We start from the raw sequence: 17,721 nt of genomic DNA on the forward strand, positions 1-17,721 counted from the left end.
AAACAACAACTCCTCCCATTGGCCCAGTGCTCACCACCAATCACAGGCCTCGCTCAGCCAGCTACTTTCCGCTTCCAGCCGCGTTGCACTCTGGGAGTTGTAGGCACCGCCAACATAAAAAGTTGTGTAGGAAACGGCCGGAAGACTGAAGTGACACACAGAAGTCCCCCCACCCTCCCTGTTATTCAGGTTCTCTGGTTGAGTTCCCCGCTGGCGGATCTAAAAGAGTCTGTGGAGGAACCCTTGAAATTGCTGTGGATGTGTTTGCCAGCATCTTCATTTTTAGAAAGTGGTGGGATTGTTAATGTTTCAGCTATTTCGCTTCGGCATAGCGCTTTGTGCACCTAACCACTAAGTCCTTATTCTCCAGAACTGAATATATCTCTCTCTCCCATTTAATTAAGGGCAGGAATGGTGGTTTTTTTTTTTAAGATTTTATTTATTTATTTTGACAGACAGAGATCACAAGCAGGCAGAGAGGCAGGCAGAGAGAGGTGGAAGCAGGCTCCCTGCTGAGCAGAGAGCCCGATGCGGGGCTCGATCCCAGGATCCCGGGACCACGACCTGAGCCAAAGGCAGAGGCTTTAACCCACTGAGCCACCCAGGCGCCCCAGGAATGGTGTCTTAATCTTTGTAATCCCTGAGCCAGTACAGAGCCTGACACATGGTAAGAACCCAGAAAAGGTTTGACGAATCAATCCTTTTATAACTAATCTCCCAAAGAATGGGAGACAAACTAGTAAACCATTTTGGTTTGTTAGTGAAGAATAACATTAAAAAATGTGTTGGATTGGGCGCCTGGGTGGCTCAGTTGGTAAAGAATCTGGGATTGAGTTCCGGATTTCTGCTTCCTGCTCAGCCAGGAGTCTGCTTCTCCCTCCCCTCACTGGTGCTTTCTCTCTCAAATAGATAAAATCTTTAAAAAAAAAAAAAAAAGAAAGAAAGAAAGAAAGAAAAAAATGCTTCGGGTTAGCTTTCCCTACACACACACACACACACACACACCCCACCGCCCCCCAACCTGTTCTACACACACACACACACACACACACACACACACACACACACACACACACACCCCACCGCCCCCCAACCTGGAAATCCCAGGTGTCTTGGAGAAGAGAAAGGGAAAAGGAGGAAGACACCTGGCGTGGCTACAGCACACCATACTTGGAGATCAGGGAGAGGAGTGTTGGGTATTACCTAGATGTTGTTTTTTTTAATGCTTTTTTGTTCTGTGCTGTTTTGTTTTGTTTTAGAGAGGGGGTGGAGGGGCAAGGGAGACAAAGAGAGAATTTTTTTTTTAAGGATTTTATTTATTTGAGACAGTGAAAGCGAGAGAGATCAGAGAGGGAGAAGAAGCGGACTCACCACTGAGCAGAGAGCCCAATGCAGGTCTCAATCCCAGAACCCTGGGTTTATGACCTAAGTCAAAGGCAGTTGCTTAACTGACTGAGCCACCCAAGTGCCCCAAGAGAGAGAATTTTTTTTTTTTGAAGATTTTATTTATTTATTTGACAGACAGAGATCACAAGTAGGCAGAGAGTCAGGCAGAGAGAGGGAGAAGCAGGCTCCCTGCTAAGCAGAGAGCTCGATGCGGGGCTCGATCCCAGGACCCTGGGATCATGACCTGAGCCGAAGGCAGAGGCTTTAACCCACCGAGCCACCCAGGTGCCCCTCCAAGAGAGAGAATTTTAAGCAGCCTCCATCCCAGTGCCCCAGCACAAAGCCGAACTCAGGCCTCCATCTCATAACCCCGAGATCATGACCTGAGGAGAAAAAGAGTCTGAACCTTAACCAACTGAGCCACCCCCAGATGCCTCTAGATGTTGGTTTTAATAGATATGTTCAGAAGTTATTGGTAACCATTAGAGCTTGAATAGGAATAAAATCTATCATTGGGGGGGAAGCCATCAATAATAACCATAGACAGGAAAGGGGAAACAAGTAAGATAAATAATTAGTGACAAGTTCAAACATAACAAAAACAGTTTGCAAACAAGACAAGAAATACATTTTAAAAATAGCTGCATAATGTGGGGCATCTGGGTGTCTCAGTGGGTTAAACCTTTGCCTTCAGCTCAGGTCATGATCTTGGGGTCCTGGGGATCAAGCCCCACATCGGGCTCCTTGCTCAGCGGGGAGCCTGCTTCTCCCTCTCTCTCTGCCTGCCTCTCTTCCTACTTGTGATCTCTCTCTCTCTGTCAAATAAATAAATAAAATCTTTTTTAAAAAGGTAAAAATAGAGTCAAAAAATATTCCGGACAATAGTAATAACAGAAAGCATGTGTAACTATATTAATATTGTACAAAACAAAAATCAACACAAATAGCTGAGATCAGATCAGGAGAGGGATATTTCATAAAATATAAAATTCATCAACAAAAAAAAATGCTCTGGTTTAATCGGGATAATGCAGTTCCAAAGACAAGTTGAACATCAGGGATAACTAAGTCAGTATTCTTCTAAATGTGTAAGTAAACAAAGACACACATTCAACCCAAACAAAGGAACTAGGAAGTGAATGTTCTGGAATGTCATCACTGTTATGGAAAACCATGACACATGATCCCTGTGCAGGAAAGTGTCACCTTCTCAGCTTTAGTCAGATATTTAATAGATTGTGACCTGTGTTTAGTTATTGAATTTTTTCTAAATATCTTATTTATATTATTTATTTATTTGACACAGAGAGAGAGATCACAAGTAGGCAGAGAGGCAGGCAGAGAGAGAGGGGGGAGCAGGCTCCCTGCTGAGCGGAGAGCCCAATGTGGGTCTCAATCCCAGGACCCTGGGATCATGACATGAGCTGAAGGCAGAGGCTTACTACTAACACTCTGAGCCACCCAGGCGCCCCTAGTTAGTACAATTTTTTAAAAAGATTTTATTTATTCATTTGAGAGAGAGAGAGAGAGAGAGAACAAGTAGGGGGAACAGCACAGAGAGAGGAAGCAGCAGACTCCCCACTGAGCAGGAAGCCAGATGGGGGGTCCTGATCCCAGAAACCTGGGATCATGACCTGAGCCGAAGGCAGATGCTTAACCAACTGAGCTACCCAGGTGTCCCTAGTATACTTTTTTTTTAAGATTTTATTTACTTGGGGCACCTGGGTGCTTAGTCGTTAGGTATCTGCCTCAGCTGAAGTCATGATCCCAGCAAGGGTCCTGGGATGGAGCCCCTGCATTGGGCTTGGCAGGAAGCCTGCTTCTCCCTCTCCCCTTCCTCCTGCTTGTGTTCCCTCTCTCACTGTTCTTTATCAAATAAATAAATAAAATCTTTTTTTTTAAGATTTTATTTATTTGAGAGTGTGAGAGAACATGAGAGTCGGGTGAGGGGCTGAGGGAGAAGCAGATTCTCCGCTGAGCAAGGAGCCCCATGCAGGGCTCAATCCCAGGCACCCTAGTTAGTACACATTTAAAAAGTCTATGGAGGGGCACCTGAGTGACTCATTCAGTTAAGTGTCTGCCTTCGGCTCAGGTGGTGATTCCAGGGTCCTGGAATTGAGCCCTGCATGGGGCTTCCTGCTCAGCGGGGAATCTGCTTCTCCCTCTTCTGTTCCTCCGACTCATGCTCTCTCTCAAATAAATAAATAAAATCTTTGAAGATTTTATCTTTAAAATAAATCTTCAAAGATTTTATTTTTTGACAGAGACACAGCAAGAGAGAGAACACAAGCAGGGGAGGTGGAAGAGGGAGTGAGCTGAAGGCAGACACTTAATGACTGATCCACCCAGGTGCCCCATTAAATAAACTTCTTTTTAAAAAGATTTTAATTTATTTGAAAGAGAGAGACACAGCAAAGAGGGAACACCAGCAGGGGGAGTGAAAGAGGGAGAAGCAGGTCTCCTGCCAAGCAGGAAGCCCCATACAGGGCTCGATTCCAGAACCCTGGGATCATGACCTGAGCTGAATGAAGGCAGATGCTTAACGACTGAGTCACCCAGGTATCCCTAAATAAAATCTTAAAAAAAAAAAAAAAAAGTCTGTGGGGGCACCTGGGTGGCTCAGTAGGTTGAGCCTCTGCCTCTGGCTCAGGTCATGATCTCAGGTCATGATCTCAGGATTTCGAGCCCTGCATCGGGATCTCTGCTTGGCAGGAGGCTGCTTCCCCCCCACCCTGCCACCCCTCTCTGCCTGCCTCTCTGCCTATTTGTGATCTCTGTTTGTCAAATAAATAAATAAAATCCTTAAAAAAAAGTCTATGGAGATATTATAAATAATACAAAATATAGTGACCATTAAAAAATGAGATAATAAGGGCACTGGATGGCTTGGCCAGTTAAGCATCCATCTGTTGGCTTTGGCTCAGGTCATGATCTCAAAGGTTGTGGGATCGAGCCTCATGACAGACTCTGCACTCAGCGGGGAGTCTGCTTGAAGATTCTCTCCCTCTGCCCCTCCTCATACACTCTCTCCCTCTCAAATAAATCAATCTTTCTAAAAATGAGATAGTTGGGGGGCCTGAGTGGCTCAGTCATTAAGCGACTGCCTTTGGCTCAGGTCATGATCCAGGGGTCCTGGGATTGAACCCTGCCTCGGGCTCCTTACCCAGTGGGAAGCCTGCTTCTCCCTCTCCCACTCCCCCTGCTTGTGATCCCTCTCACTGTGTCTCTGTCAAATAAGTAAATAAAATCTTTCAAAAAATTTTAAAAATGAGATAATGAAAAATAGATACTATAAGATTGATTTAATTTAACCTGGAGAATGGAGAACTCTTCTTTGAACAGAGATGTCCCCTTAGCACTATGTCAGAAGCTGTTCAGTTAAGGGGCGCCTCGATGGCTCAATCATTAAGTGTCTGCCTTCGGCTCAGGTCATGATCCCGGGGTCCTGGGATGGAGTCCCTCATTGAGTTCCTTGCTCAGCAGGGAGCCTGCTTTCTCCCTCTGCCTGCCAGTCCCCCTGCTTGTGCGCTGACAAATAAATGAAATCTTAAAAAAAAAAATACACACACACACACACACACACACACACACACGCTTTTTTTTCCCCCCCAAATAATGGGTGATCACTTCAGAGAACAATAAACTGGGTTGGATGTGGTTTGAATTTAATATAAATAGGATATTAAGGAATCCTTTCATTTGAACAGAGATCCAAAGAATACCTGGGGAAAGAGCAAGTGGAAATGTCCTGAGGCAAGAAGGTATTTAAGAACATGGAGTCCAGACACTTAAAGACTGAGCCACCCATGCATCCCAAGAATACAGTTTAATCTTGAATGTATTTTATTTTCTTAAGATTTTATCATTTATTTGACAGAGTGAACACAAGCAGGGGGTTAGGGCAGAGGCAGAGGAAGAAGCAGACTCTCTCTGAGTGGGGAGTCCCACACTGGGCTCAATCCCAAGATCCCTAGATGGTGACCTGAGCTGAAGTCAGATGCCAAAGGGTCACCCAGGTGACCCTCCAGCTTTATTATCTTATGGTCTCATTTGGTTTCCTTAACTTCTAGTTACAGCAGTCTTCCCCTAGCAGGCCCTACCTGCATTGGGATTGCAGGGTTCCTCTCTAGAAGTAGCTAGCGATTGGGGCTCACCACTAGAGGGACCCTCTGACTGTAAGAGGGTATTTACTGCACACACTCAGCAGTTGCATGGGTAAGTTGAAGAGGGAGTGACCAGGTAACGGTGGCAGAAAGACCACGTATGCCTAAAACATGTTCGGATCCAATCCCTGTTAGGGAAAGAATTTTCTCCTTATCCAGTCTAAAGGAGTGGCTTAAACTCAAATTCAAAACTTTGACAATCCCCAGTTCCTCCTTCACTCCAATTACTACTTGTTGTATCATAGTTTTATCATCACCTCCAGCCTCCCACACCACTTCACACCTAAATTATGTCTAATCTGCTTGTTCTATCCATTTTTACAGAACTCTGTCAACAGATTAGTCTGAATTATTTTGATCATGTTCTACTTAGAGGCAAAAAACATTCTACAGCTCCTCACTTCCTACAGTTTGAAATAAAAAAATTCCTGGAATGCGTGGTTGGCTGTCATTAAGCGTCTGCCTTTGGCTCAGGTCATGATCCCAAGGGCCTGGGATCGAGCCCTTCATCGGGCTCCTTCTCTCCCACTAGCCCTGCTTGTATTCCTTCTCTCGCTATCTCAATCTGTCAAATAAAATAAAATAAAATATTCCTCAGCCTAGGGGCACCTGGGTGGCTCAGTCAGTTAAATGTCCTCCTTTGGCTCAGGTCATGATGCCAGGGTCCTGGGACCAAATCCCAGGTCAGACTCCCTACTCAGTGGGGAGTCTGCTTCTCCCTCTCCTTCTGCATACTCCCATCCTGCTCAGACTCAAATACATAAAATCTTTTTTTTTAAGATTTTTTTTTTAATTTATTTGACAGATCACAAGTAGGCAGAGAGGCAGGCAGAGAGAGACAGGAGGAGGCAGGCTCCCCACTGAGCAGAGAGCCTGACGCGGGACTCGATCCCAGGACCCCGAGATCATGACCCGAGCCGAAGGCAGAGGCCCCAACCACTGAGCCACCCAGGCGCCCCTCAAATAAATAAAATCTTAAAAAACAATTCCTCAGGGGTGCCTGGGTAGCTCAGTGGGTTAAGCCTCTGCCTTTGGCTCAGGTCATGATCCCAGGGTCCTGGGTCGAGCCCCGCATCAGGCTCCCTGCTCAGCGGGGAGCCTGCTTTCCCTGCCTCTCTGGCTACTTGTGATCTTTGTCAAATAAATAAATAAAATCTTAAAAAAAACCCCAAACAATTCCTCAGTCTAGCTATCAGTGAGGCCTCCACCTCCACCTACGCCAAGATTCTTACTCAGATCTCCTCCACCATTGTTCCAGTGTGGGTTCTCCCTTGTTCTAAAAATAGAACCCTTCTCATACGTTCATGTGCAACTTTCCCCAACACTTCTAGTCCACACTAACCTCTAATTTTCTTCCACCTAATATATTCTGTACCATTCTCTCAGAGAACTGAAATCCTAAACTGTAATCCATCTAAAACGTCTTTGTGTATACACAAATATGTGTGTGCTCCTCCTGTAAACTCTTGAAGGTCAATTACTTCTTTTGACCTCCAACTACCCAGTGAATTGCTCATTAGGTGCTGCAGAAATATTCGCAGAATGATCTTAACAAAATAAGGGATAGTGCTGTGGAAAGAACACTAGTTAGTTAACTTGCTTCTCTCCAAACTTCCCCGCCCACATGACTTAGAACAGGCACCCGCTCTTTGGTCTAGATTCCCATCCAAGTAAAAAAGCCTAACTAATAACGAAGTTCAACCTCACAGAAGAGGAAAACAACTGAAGGAAACAGTCCCTGTGGTCTTCAAAGTGACACCTTAGCACCAGGTCAGGGGAGGGAAAAAGAGGGAAAGGCCAAATGATCTCAAGCTTTTGTGCCTCCTCCTTTCCTCCTTTGGATTCCCAGATTCATCAGTTAAAGTAGGTTGCAACTCAGGCAACAGACCAACAGTAATCCCTTCATATTCATTCACAGCTTTTCAAGGTGAAGTTGATCAAGTGGAGAGGTGGCTGGAAGGTAGGGAATGAAGCTAGCACAGGCCTGCACCAGACTGAAGGCAACTGGCGAGGAGGCTGCATTTGCTCAGGGAAACAACATAAATAACACGGCCCGAGCTGGGACACGAGGTTGGAGCAGATGGTGTATGAAAAAGAAATCAGGAAGAAACAAGAGGTCTAAATAACTGATGAAAGTTTAATACATTAAAACCAGATATTTATCACTTTTATATTGCATTTGCCGTATCTGAACAATACAAAGTGGAGGCAAATAGTGACACTTCATAAAAATGTTGATTCCCCATTCCTTTCCCTAAGACCCAGCCCCCCTCAAATATTCCCTCCCACTCCCTACAGAACTCTGTCCTGAATAAAACACTTAAATACATCATAAATAGTAAATTATGAAAAAAAATAGCAAGAATTGTTTCTTTCCTTCTTGTAAAAAAGAACATGGCAGCAAAGACAGGCAGCCAGAAACTGGCTGGGGGTGTCTAATATAGACAGTTATTTGGGGGACGGGCTAACTTACTATCAAGGTCGGGCAGGATGGAGATGGGACAGTATTCAACAATCTGCCTGAAATGCCAGGCCCCCTTAGCCCCCAGACAGGAGGAGGAGGATCAGGTGGGGAACCACAACTCTTGGAGAGGGGGAACAGACAGATTACACAGCTCTCATTTCCGAGTTCTCTGCACGAGAAGGGGCAGGGCATGTGGCACAGCAATGACCTCACCTAGGCAAGAATCTGCTGGCTCCCCATCAGTCTAAGTGAATATTCTCTAGCCTCATAGATACGGACTGCCTGTTAAAGGGACAGAGGTGTCCCCTCCCCACCTCAGCTCCTTGAAAAGCAGAACACTGTTGGAGAAGGTGGGAAGAGCAAGGAAGAAACCTCCTTTTGAGAAGGATCCAAATTCATTTAAGTCTTCGTATTTAGAAAAATAAGCAGAATACATTTCAAATTGCAAAACACTAACAACTGTGATGGCCTGGCAGTGAGCAGGGTCCTGCTTAACAAGGGCTCTGATCTTCTGGTCCCATGACTGCCCTACTGTTTCAACAAAAGGGATAAAGATTACCCCATGTTCCCACTCTCTCCATTCCTTCAGCCTTAAGAAATTCATCAAGAGAGGAGGAGTTAAAGAGGAGCTGCTCCTGGCAAAGCAGTTCCACACTTCCATTTCTCAAACACCAGGGGGTTCTGAGGGAGCCCCCAAATAGGCATCTCTCCTGACACTTCTGCAGTTTTGATTTGAAACTAACTGGCTTCAAATTGTGTGCTGTGTGCTAGTTTTTCTTTTCCTTTTTTTAAGGAAAAAAAAAAAAAAAAAAAAAAAAGGAAGGTGGGAGTTGGCTTAACACCCTTATCCCCAAAACCTTTACAGAGATTACAAGGATCTTCTTCCAGAGAAAGTGAGAAGGTGGAGATAATGTGCCAGCCAGTCTGCCTGAGGAAATTTAAGAGTCCAGCTCCCGGTGAAAGGTAGATGAAGAGGAAGAAAACCACCAAATCCAGCAACCCCACTTCCAGCAGGAAGAATGGGGGTTTGAAAACAATGCAGTTGTGGAAGCCAAGGCTGGCCCCTTGAAAACTTGTGCCATCTAACTCAGAAGTGGAGAAGATGTTGCTGTCCTCAACTGTCTGAGGCACTGGTGCCCATTCATAAGGAAGGGGAAGGAGAAGAGGTTCTTCTTCAGGAAGGAGGCAGAGAGCTCCCCTAGCCTCCATTATATTCCTTTTGTGATGACCACGAAGAAGAAAATTCAGCATTGCTGGGGCAAGGGCTGGCTTCTTGGGATCACCAACCTGGCAGAATCTTGTTCCAGGTCTTCTGAATTTTTCTGCTCACTGGAAAGGGTAAGGGTATAAGGTTAAGGATGTGGAGTATGAAATGAGGAGGGAGGAAGGGAATTCAAGTTCATTCCAGCTTGACTGGCAAAATTAAGTTTTCTATTTCATCCTTCACTTCCAAGTACAAGGTCCCTACAAAATTTAAAAAGGCAAGATTGAAGGGGTACCTGGTCCCTCTAACCTTGCAAATTAACTCCCTGTTCCACTTCATCAGTAATCCTCTTTATACCCTTCAAAGCAAGCATTCACCTCCCCCACATCCCAGACACTCACATGGGTGAACTCTGATTCTGCAACTTCAGGCTTTTCCAAGAGGGTTGAACTAGCAGAAGAAAAAAAAAATGGAGGCAGAGAGGAGAAGAATTAGAAGATAAGAAAGAGAAAGGACAGGGAGGGAGTGGGAGGGATGGGGCAGCTGGGTGATGGACATTGGGGAGGGTATGTGCTATGATGAGTGCTGTGAATTGTGTAAGACTGATGAATCACAGACTTGTACCCCTGAAACAAATAATACGTTATATGTTATTAATAATTAAAAAAAAAAAAAAAAAGAGAGAGAGAGAAAGGGCGCCTGGGTGGCTCAGTGGGTTAAAGCCTCTGCCTTCAGCTCGGGTCATGATCCCAAGGTCCTGGGATCAAGCCCCACATCGGGCTCTCTGCTCCATGGGGAGCCTGCTTCCTCCTTTCTCTCTGCCTACTTGCGATCTCTGTCAAATAAATAAAAAAAATATTTAAAAAAGAGAGAGAGAGAAAGGACAATCCTCTCAAGTCAAATCTTGTAATGCTTCTCCATATTTCACTTCAGGATCAACTTAGGATTCAGAAAGAGGCTAAGAAACTACCAGACTTAGAAGCATGTTGTTTTAATTAACTATTTAGTTTCATGAGTACTACAAAAATATTTCCTGATACCCTCCCCTTCTTTCTTCAATTCCTAGGTGTAGTAGGCACTCAGTGATTACTGCTGCCTGATATTTGTGCCATTGTGTAATTCTCTCCTCTTGAATGGGGGCTGGATTTATTGACTCTCTTCCAGAGGACAAAATGTAGGCCAGGTGATGGAACATCAATTCTGAGATTAGGTTACAAAAAGACCCTACCTAGCTTCCTCTTGGGCTCGAGTTCTCTTACTAACTGTTTGCTCTGAGGGAAGCTAGCTGCCACATGGAGAGAACATGTGACAAGGAACTGAGGGAGGACCACAGGCCAACAGCCTACAAGGAACTGAATCTTGCTAACAACCACGTAAATGAGCTTAGAAGTTGATTCTCCCCCAAGGCAAGCCTCCAGATGAGACTACTGCCCTAACTCACAGCTTTACTGTAACCTCCTGAGAGACCCTGAACCAGTGGCACCCAGTTAAGTCACACTTACAGAGTCAAGCCACATAAAATCTGAAATAATAAATGTTGTAGTTTTTAGCTGCCAAATTGAGAGTAATTTGTTACACAATAAATAATATAAATTTTTGAACGTGGAAGTAAAGTGCTACTGAACTAAAAAGTGGAACAGGCTTTGGAAGAGGGAAATGGGCTTTAAGGAGAGTTTTAGTGAAAGTCTAGAAGGGCCATGAACATACTGCAGAATCTTAGGCTTGATGAGGGAGTTGCCAGTGTGGGCTCAACGGAAAGTGAGAAAAATCTTATGGGAAACTGAAAGAAAGGGCACCCCTGTAATGTAGTGGAACAAAGTTTTGCAACAATGTCATATGCAGTTATGTGAAAAGCAGAATACATGTCTAACGGATTGGGTGATCTACCTAAGGAGAATTCTAAACAAAGTGCTAAAGGTGCCACGTGGTTCCTTCTCCCTCGCCACCACCCGACCGACCTGGTTCCCTCTTAATGCTTACAGTAAAACGAGAAGAAAAAAATTAAGGGAAGGATTATTAAATAAAAGGACTTTCAGGACCTGATGGTTTTGAAAATTCTGAGTCCCTCCAGATAGCAAACAATGCTAAAATTAAGAAACAGCTTATGAGCAAGCACAAAACCTGGGCACTACCAGGAAAATGCGGTCTAGAGACAAAGCCAAGGGTATGACTATAAAACATTTTCTAAGACTTCAGAAAAATCAAAGTTGGTTCCTTAGAGTACTACTCAATCATACAAAAGGCCATTCAAAAAGATTAAAGTCTTCCAGATCCTCTCAACTTAACAGGATCTCTAAGCAGTACAGGGCTTATGAAGAGGGTATCTGTGGGTGTGGCTTTTATCTAGGAGACTGAATCTTACTGAGACTCACAGGAGGACCACAAAATCTTTGAGGGCATTATAACAGCAGAAACATTCACAGCTTGGACTGAAAGGGGCATACACAGTGTAAAAGGAAGAAACTGCTGGACACCAAAATAGGAAGCAGGCTGAGAAAACTACTAGCTGCAAACACATTCTGGCTTTCATGAAAAAGGAACACCCAGAAAGCAAAACCAAGAGGTCAAAGAGTGGAGTAAAGAGTCATGGGAGAATTACTCCCAAGCTTTTTCCCTGTATTTCACCTGATCAAAGAAACTCAACAATTGCTGGATTTTGGACTAGCTATGCACCAGTGACTCCTCTGTGCCTCCCTCACTCTTCTCTTTGTACAGGAATGTGTTCAGTGTTATCTACTTACTGCCTCACCACTGTCTGTTGGGTGTGTAGGGAGAAAACAGCTGTCTCTAGTTTCACAGGTCCAAAGACTAAGAGCAACTGTACTCAAGGAACAGTACCTGGGGAGCTCCTCCAAACCTAGACCTAATTCAGATGACAAAATTCTGGAATTTAAGCGGCTGCTGTAATGGGATCAAACTTTTGAAGACCACTGGAGCAAATGAATGCATTTCGCACAGGGAGGGACAGGAAGCATTGGGTGCCAGAAGATGGACTGCGAAAGGTCGCTTTTTAGGGGGCACCCTATGAGTTCTGCTTCCTGGTATTCACAGCTTTGTGTAATCCCTTCCTTGTGAGTGTGGGCTAGATTTAGTGACTAGAATGCAGCGCAGGTGATAGGAGGTCAATTTTGAGATTAGGTCACAAAAAGATTATGGCTTCTGGATAGGTGCATGCACTCTCACTTGCTCGCTCTGAGGGAGGCCAGCTGCAATGTTCTGAGTTGTCCTAAGGAGAGGCTCATGTTGCAAAAAACCATGGGAGGCCCCACTGTCCAGCAACCCACAAGGAACTGAACCCTGCCAACAAGCATATAAAGGAGCTTAGAAGTGAAGCCTCTCAGTTGAGCCTTCGGATGAGATGGGAGCCCCTGGCTAACACCTCATGAAAGACCTTGAGCCTGAGGACCCAGCTAAGCTGCACCCACAGAAGCTATGATATGTGTTTGTTATTTTAATCCACTAAGTTTTGGGTTAATTTATTATGATGGACTAGATAATCAACACACCATCTAACAAAATTAAACCACAACCTTTAGAATGTATCCTTTTACAAGACTCACTGTTCATTTTCTTCCCTGCCCAGGAATCTTTTTCCAGGCTTACAAAGTAAGCTGAGAATTCTCACCTAACTCACCAGGAGATAAAGGGTTAGTTGGGGCACATTCTATCAGAATAGTCTGCACACCCCTTAAAGATGCAGAGATGTTGACACATTCCTTCAAGTCAGTAAAGATGAACTAAAGGAAAGTAAACCCAGAAAAATCTAGTGAAGAGCAAAAGACAATGATCTCTCGAAAAAACAAAATTATGGAGGTTCCCAAGGACCTGAAGAGAGAGATGAAAGGAGAACATGAAGAAAGGGGCCAAGGAACCAACCTTGTAGTTTGCATTTGCAAAGTCTCTCCAACTACAGGTGAGAAATAGGGGTCAGGAAGAGTCGAGACCTCACTGATTTTCTCCAAAGGTGGAGTCTGAGGTAAAACATCAGGACGACCGAAGTGGACGCCTGGAAAAAAGAAAAGGGAAGAAAATCAATAAATAAAAAAGAAGACAAAACGGGGTGGGGGAAATACAGAGGGAAAAAAGTGTAACTTGGCTTTTCCTGGATATGAATGGGGAGTAGAGGTTCTAGGCAGATAATCTAGGGCTCAGAGGGAGGGAGGGAGTCCCCAATCACATGGGAACCCCAGCCCTGGCGCTGACCTGGCTCCACTTCCGCCTTGGTTGTCACTTGTGCCTTGTGCTCCCCAGAGACCGATGTCTGGTAAGTAATGCAGGAGTTGCCGCTGGGGCCTGCTCGCCGAGAAAAAGATGAGCCAGACCGAAACTTTTTGGAAGGAGAGGGCTTCACTTCAAAAGGGAAAGAGAAAGCCTACTTAGCACCCACCCGAGAAACCGTCATCGAGACACAGATACAAATCGCTAGCATCCCCAACACAGACCCAAAGATGCTCTGCAAAGCGGGAAGAAGGACTAATGTCAACAAAGACAGGCTCTATGAACTAGAGAGAGGGTGTGCATCTCAGTTCACCTCACTCTGAAAAGCAGAGAACCTAGAGGAAAGCAGACACATACATATCTTGGCCCCGCTACACACAACCTCCTTGGCTTGCTTCCACCCGATGAGGTGTCTTCCATTCCGTCACTCCCTTGTTCTTTAACAGTATCCTCCAGCTCAAGCTGACGAAGATGACCCTTTCACTCTACGTGCTTGTAGCATTCACGCACACAGCACCATGATACTTTACACTTGCTTATATGCCACTTTGAAAAGACTTTGAAGGGATTTTCCCATGTTTCTTAATACTGTCTGGCATGCCTAAGTCCTCTCTGCCACACTGAGGGACAACTGAGGCCTCTGATGAGGAGAGGGGAAGAAGGAGTTGGAAATCTGCCAATGGCAGCAGCACTGGAAGGCTGGAAAAGAAGAATACTGGCACTTTCCAACCAAGAAAGTTGAGGGAAGAGAGTAAGAACGACTGCTAAATACAATCAGTAAATGCTTCTCTGACCCTTTGATCCTAGTCTGAGAATTCCTTGGCCCTGGGGATGTGAAGAGAAAACAGAAGACTGGTAATATGCTTGCCTATCTCTGTCTAGAAGTCTGGCTCTATCTCAGCCTATGGCATGGATCCTGCTCCCACAATGACACTCCCTACCCCCCCAACCCTGCCCAAATCCCACCAATTTCCCAGAAATGCCCCTCACCTCAATGACACACGAAGGGAGAGCCAGGGGAAAAGCAGCAACTCGGAAACCACTGGGACAGACAGAGTGACTGACATAAAGACGGGCAGCAGCTCTCATGGGATGTGGGTGGAGCAGAAGAGGCTCTGGCAGTTCCCTGACAGAGGTGTCTTGCCCACCCATCTCCTGGAGTAAGGGAGTCATTGGGGGGTCATCTGGTAGAAGCCACTTACGGGGTATCTTCTTGAACACTGTGTTGCACATGAAGCGCTGGAACCGTTCAGCATAGAAGCCTGGGCGATGCACCGATACGGTGTCCTACAGAGCAGAAGAGATGGCTGCAGAGTTAAAGAGGGGGAAGGCCCGGCAAGAGGATCGCTATTTAGTCCAAGGGCTATTTTCCTCTAGGCTGAGACCCTAACAGAAAGGCAGAACCCACAAATGAAGTAAGACAGAAAGAAGAAATTGAGGGTGCAAATCACAATTGAAGGAGCCAGGAGGAGAGCCACTAGCAAACTGTTACTCACCCCATCGTGTACCAGGGCTTTCCAAGAGTGCTCCAACTTCTTAACAAACCTGCCAAGAAAAATGTGTATCGCACAGTCACCAAGTTTTTAAATGAATGACAGTTATTTCTTTTATGAAGTTAAAGAAGCTGAGAAAGCACTCCCTCTATTACACTCGCTTTCTAAAGAACAGACACAGTAGTACTCGTTCAGGACAGCGATCAAAGCTGTTTCTAGGGAAGTTCATTACCTCCCCTATTGAAAAAGGGAACTTAATATGTCCCTGGCAAATCAGGGATAAGAACATTTGTCGCAAAAGGAACAGTGAAGGGACAGATGAGCATGCCTGGAAGACAGGAGTTAAAACCGGATGATAATACTGTGAAACAGTAAACCAAGGTCTGTCCAGTCTTCACTAGTAGTTGAAACCTGTTTACAGGGGTAAAACTGGGATCTAGCATTTCCAAATTCTCCCTGTCACTTCACTGCCTCAGTTCCATAGGTTAATAGCACAGGACACAGTGATCCTCTTGTTTTTCCTCCGAGGAAAAGAGGAACATGTTTCCAGCTGTACCCCAATGTGGAGTATGATTCATCTCACAAGTTTTTCACAAAGAGCCAGACAGATGGTGTGTTCTACCCCGGTGCTTCTGAGGACTGACTCAGCTCTCCACAGAGGTATATGTTATGTTTCAGAAGGTGGCAGGGTAGCGAAGCCAGGGAGACAGGCAAAAATCAAGGAAATAAACCACTATCTGAAACCCAAGGAGGTAAGCCACTAGAATCCAACCCGCTGTTCCTGTTTCAGGAAGAATTTAGTGACAAACCCAGCTAAAGGAGAAATGTGTGAATGGTTATCTGCAAACACTCTGTCCCCTTATCTGGGATCCATATGCTCCTCACCTGTAAGACTGGAGAATGTCAATGATCCCAATATAAAGCAGCAGCCTTTCCCCTTTACTGTTGCGGGCAGGGATGCCACCCATACTGTTCCAAAAGACAAGAAGAAAACAGTAAGAAAACCCCTGGCCTGGCACATGAGGGCTTCTCCTCACCTCGAGTCAGATCAGGATAGGGAACAGAGATCTAAACATAACTGTCCCATCTTTCGTAAGCTGGGGAAGAGTGAAAACCTTCTTCCAACCCCAAGAGCCACTCTGGAGTATGAATTATAACCTCTTTCTCTCCAAGTCTCACTCGCCTGCTCTCTGACCCCAATTCTACCAAAGAGAATCTAAAGTCACCCCTACTCAGCAACACTGAAAATGCTCAGGTAACTCTGCACTTCCTCAGTACTTTCATATTTTAACTCACACCCACTAGGACACTCTTCTTGAGTCACAGTAAAGGATACGTTAAAAATGAAACCACTTACAAGACATTTCTGATGCTTCAGTAAATATACTTCCTTGATAGATAGATCCATTATGGTGAGAAAGGCACCTTCCATAAAGCGGCCTATAGTAAATTACTTCTGGTGAAGTTCTAATAGAACAGGCAGACATGTGTCTAAGGCTCTGAGTATATTCTTTTTGAAAGGTGTTTTAATTTTAAATAGCTCTCCTTCCCAGATGTACTACAGATCCCCAACTTAAGACCTCTTCTTTTCCTTTTACATTCTTAAGGTTAGTTCCATAGTTTTGTAAGTGTTAATACTGTCAGCTTAAATGCTGAGTCGGAGTTATTCTTATGCCAGGAGCTGCACCCTTTCTCCAAGAAAAAAAATACCATGACTCTATGTTCTCCACCCTGTTGCCCCTGAGCCCACTCACTGGTCATCAGTCTCCATGGTGCCACCTCGCCGAGCCTCGCCCTGGATAGATTCCATAGCTGTGGAATAGAGAGCCTTTTGGGGGGCTGGTCGGCGAGTGTCAGCTGAGGATTGCACTTCACTGCCTAAGGGCTCTCTTTGTGCATGATCTATGTTATGGATCGACATCAAAAGGCTATAGTCCATTATCTTAAAGCTCTGCAGCACCTAAAGGAAGGAAAAAAAAAAAAAAACAAAAACACATTCTGAGCCTTGGGAAGTATGAGGACTTTTTTCAGGATCTCACAGCTTTCCTGATTCAATTATTCTTTATTTTTTTTTAATCTTTTTTTTCCCCCAAAGATTTTATTTATTTATTTGACAGACATCACAAGTAGGCAGAGAGGCAGGCAGAGAAAGAGGAGGAAGCAGGCTCCCCGCTGAACAGACAGCCCGATGCGGGGCTCCATCCCAGAACCCTGGTATCATGACCTGAGCCAAAGGCAGAGGCTTTAACCCACTAAGCCACCCAGGCGCCCCATCTTTTTTTTTTTTTTTTAACTTTTTAGAAAGATTTTATTTATTTGAGAGAGAGAGAGAAAGAGAGGGAGAGGAAGGGAGAGCATGAGACAGGGAAGGGTCAGAGGGAGGAGCAGACTCCCCACTGAGCAAGGAGTGAGATGTGGGACTAAATCTTGGGACTCCGGGTTCATGGCCTGAACCGAAGACAGTCGCTTAACCAACTGAGCCACCCAGGCGCCCTCATTTTTTTTTTTTTTTTAAATTTTTTTTTTTTTTTCTTCAAGATTTCAAAGATAGAGAGAGACAGAGAGTGAGAGAGAGGCACACAGGGAGGAGGAGGGAGAGGGGCAGAGCCAAAACCAAGAGTTGGATGCTCAACTGACGGCGCCACCCAAGGGCCCCTAAAGATTTTATTTTCAAGTAATCTCTACACCCAACATGGGGCTCAAACTCAAAACCACAAGATCAAGAGTTGTGCATTCCCCCAACTGAGCCAGCCAGGTGCCCAAGATTCAATTATTCTTGACTTTCAGGGTTAA

At 45.0% G+C, this 17,721-nt stretch overlaps 1 protein-coding gene across 5 annotated transcripts in view; it reads right to left on the reverse strand.

The window, feature by feature from the left end:
- Nucleotides 1–7,666: 7,666 nt before the first annotated feature.
- Nucleotides 7,667–17,721, reverse strand: part of LOC111161951 (phosphatidylinositol-4-phosphate 5-kinase type 1 alpha) — a 39,437-nt gene continuing 29,382 nt past the window's right edge. For 2 of the 5 annotated variants that reach the window (XM_022526033.1, XM_022526034.1), the window contains 7 exons: nucleotides 16,683–16,888; nucleotides 15,814–15,897; nucleotides 14,932–14,980; nucleotides 14,638–14,722; nucleotides 13,421–13,567; nucleotides 13,094–13,223; nucleotides 9,281–9,667 (listed from right to left, as the gene is read on the reverse strand). In XM_022526033.1, coding sequence (XP_022381741.1) covers nucleotides 9,556–9,667; nucleotides 13,094–13,223; nucleotides 13,421–13,567; nucleotides 14,638–14,722; nucleotides 14,932–14,980; nucleotides 15,814–15,897; nucleotides 16,683–16,888 — 813 coding nt within the window. In that variant the 3' untranslated portion in view covers nucleotides 9,281–9,555. Of the gene's footprint in view, nucleotides 9,668–10,089; nucleotides 13,224–13,420; nucleotides 13,568–14,637; nucleotides 14,723–14,931; nucleotides 14,981–15,813; nucleotides 15,898–16,682; nucleotides 16,889–17,721 lie in introns of those variants that run through there. The other 3 variants (XM_022526035.1, XM_022526036.1, XM_022526032.1) reach the window with 3 other exon arrangements.

The sequence above is a fragment of the Enhydra lutris genome, unplaced genomic scaffold (genome assembly GCF_002288905.1).
Source record: "Enhydra lutris kenyoni isolate GAN:26980312 unplaced genomic scaffold, ASM228890v2 scaffoldscaffold88, whole genome shotgun sequence".
In the NCBI taxonomy this organism is placed as follows: Eukaryota; Metazoa; Chordata; class Mammalia; order Carnivora; family Mustelidae; genus Enhydra; species Enhydra lutris.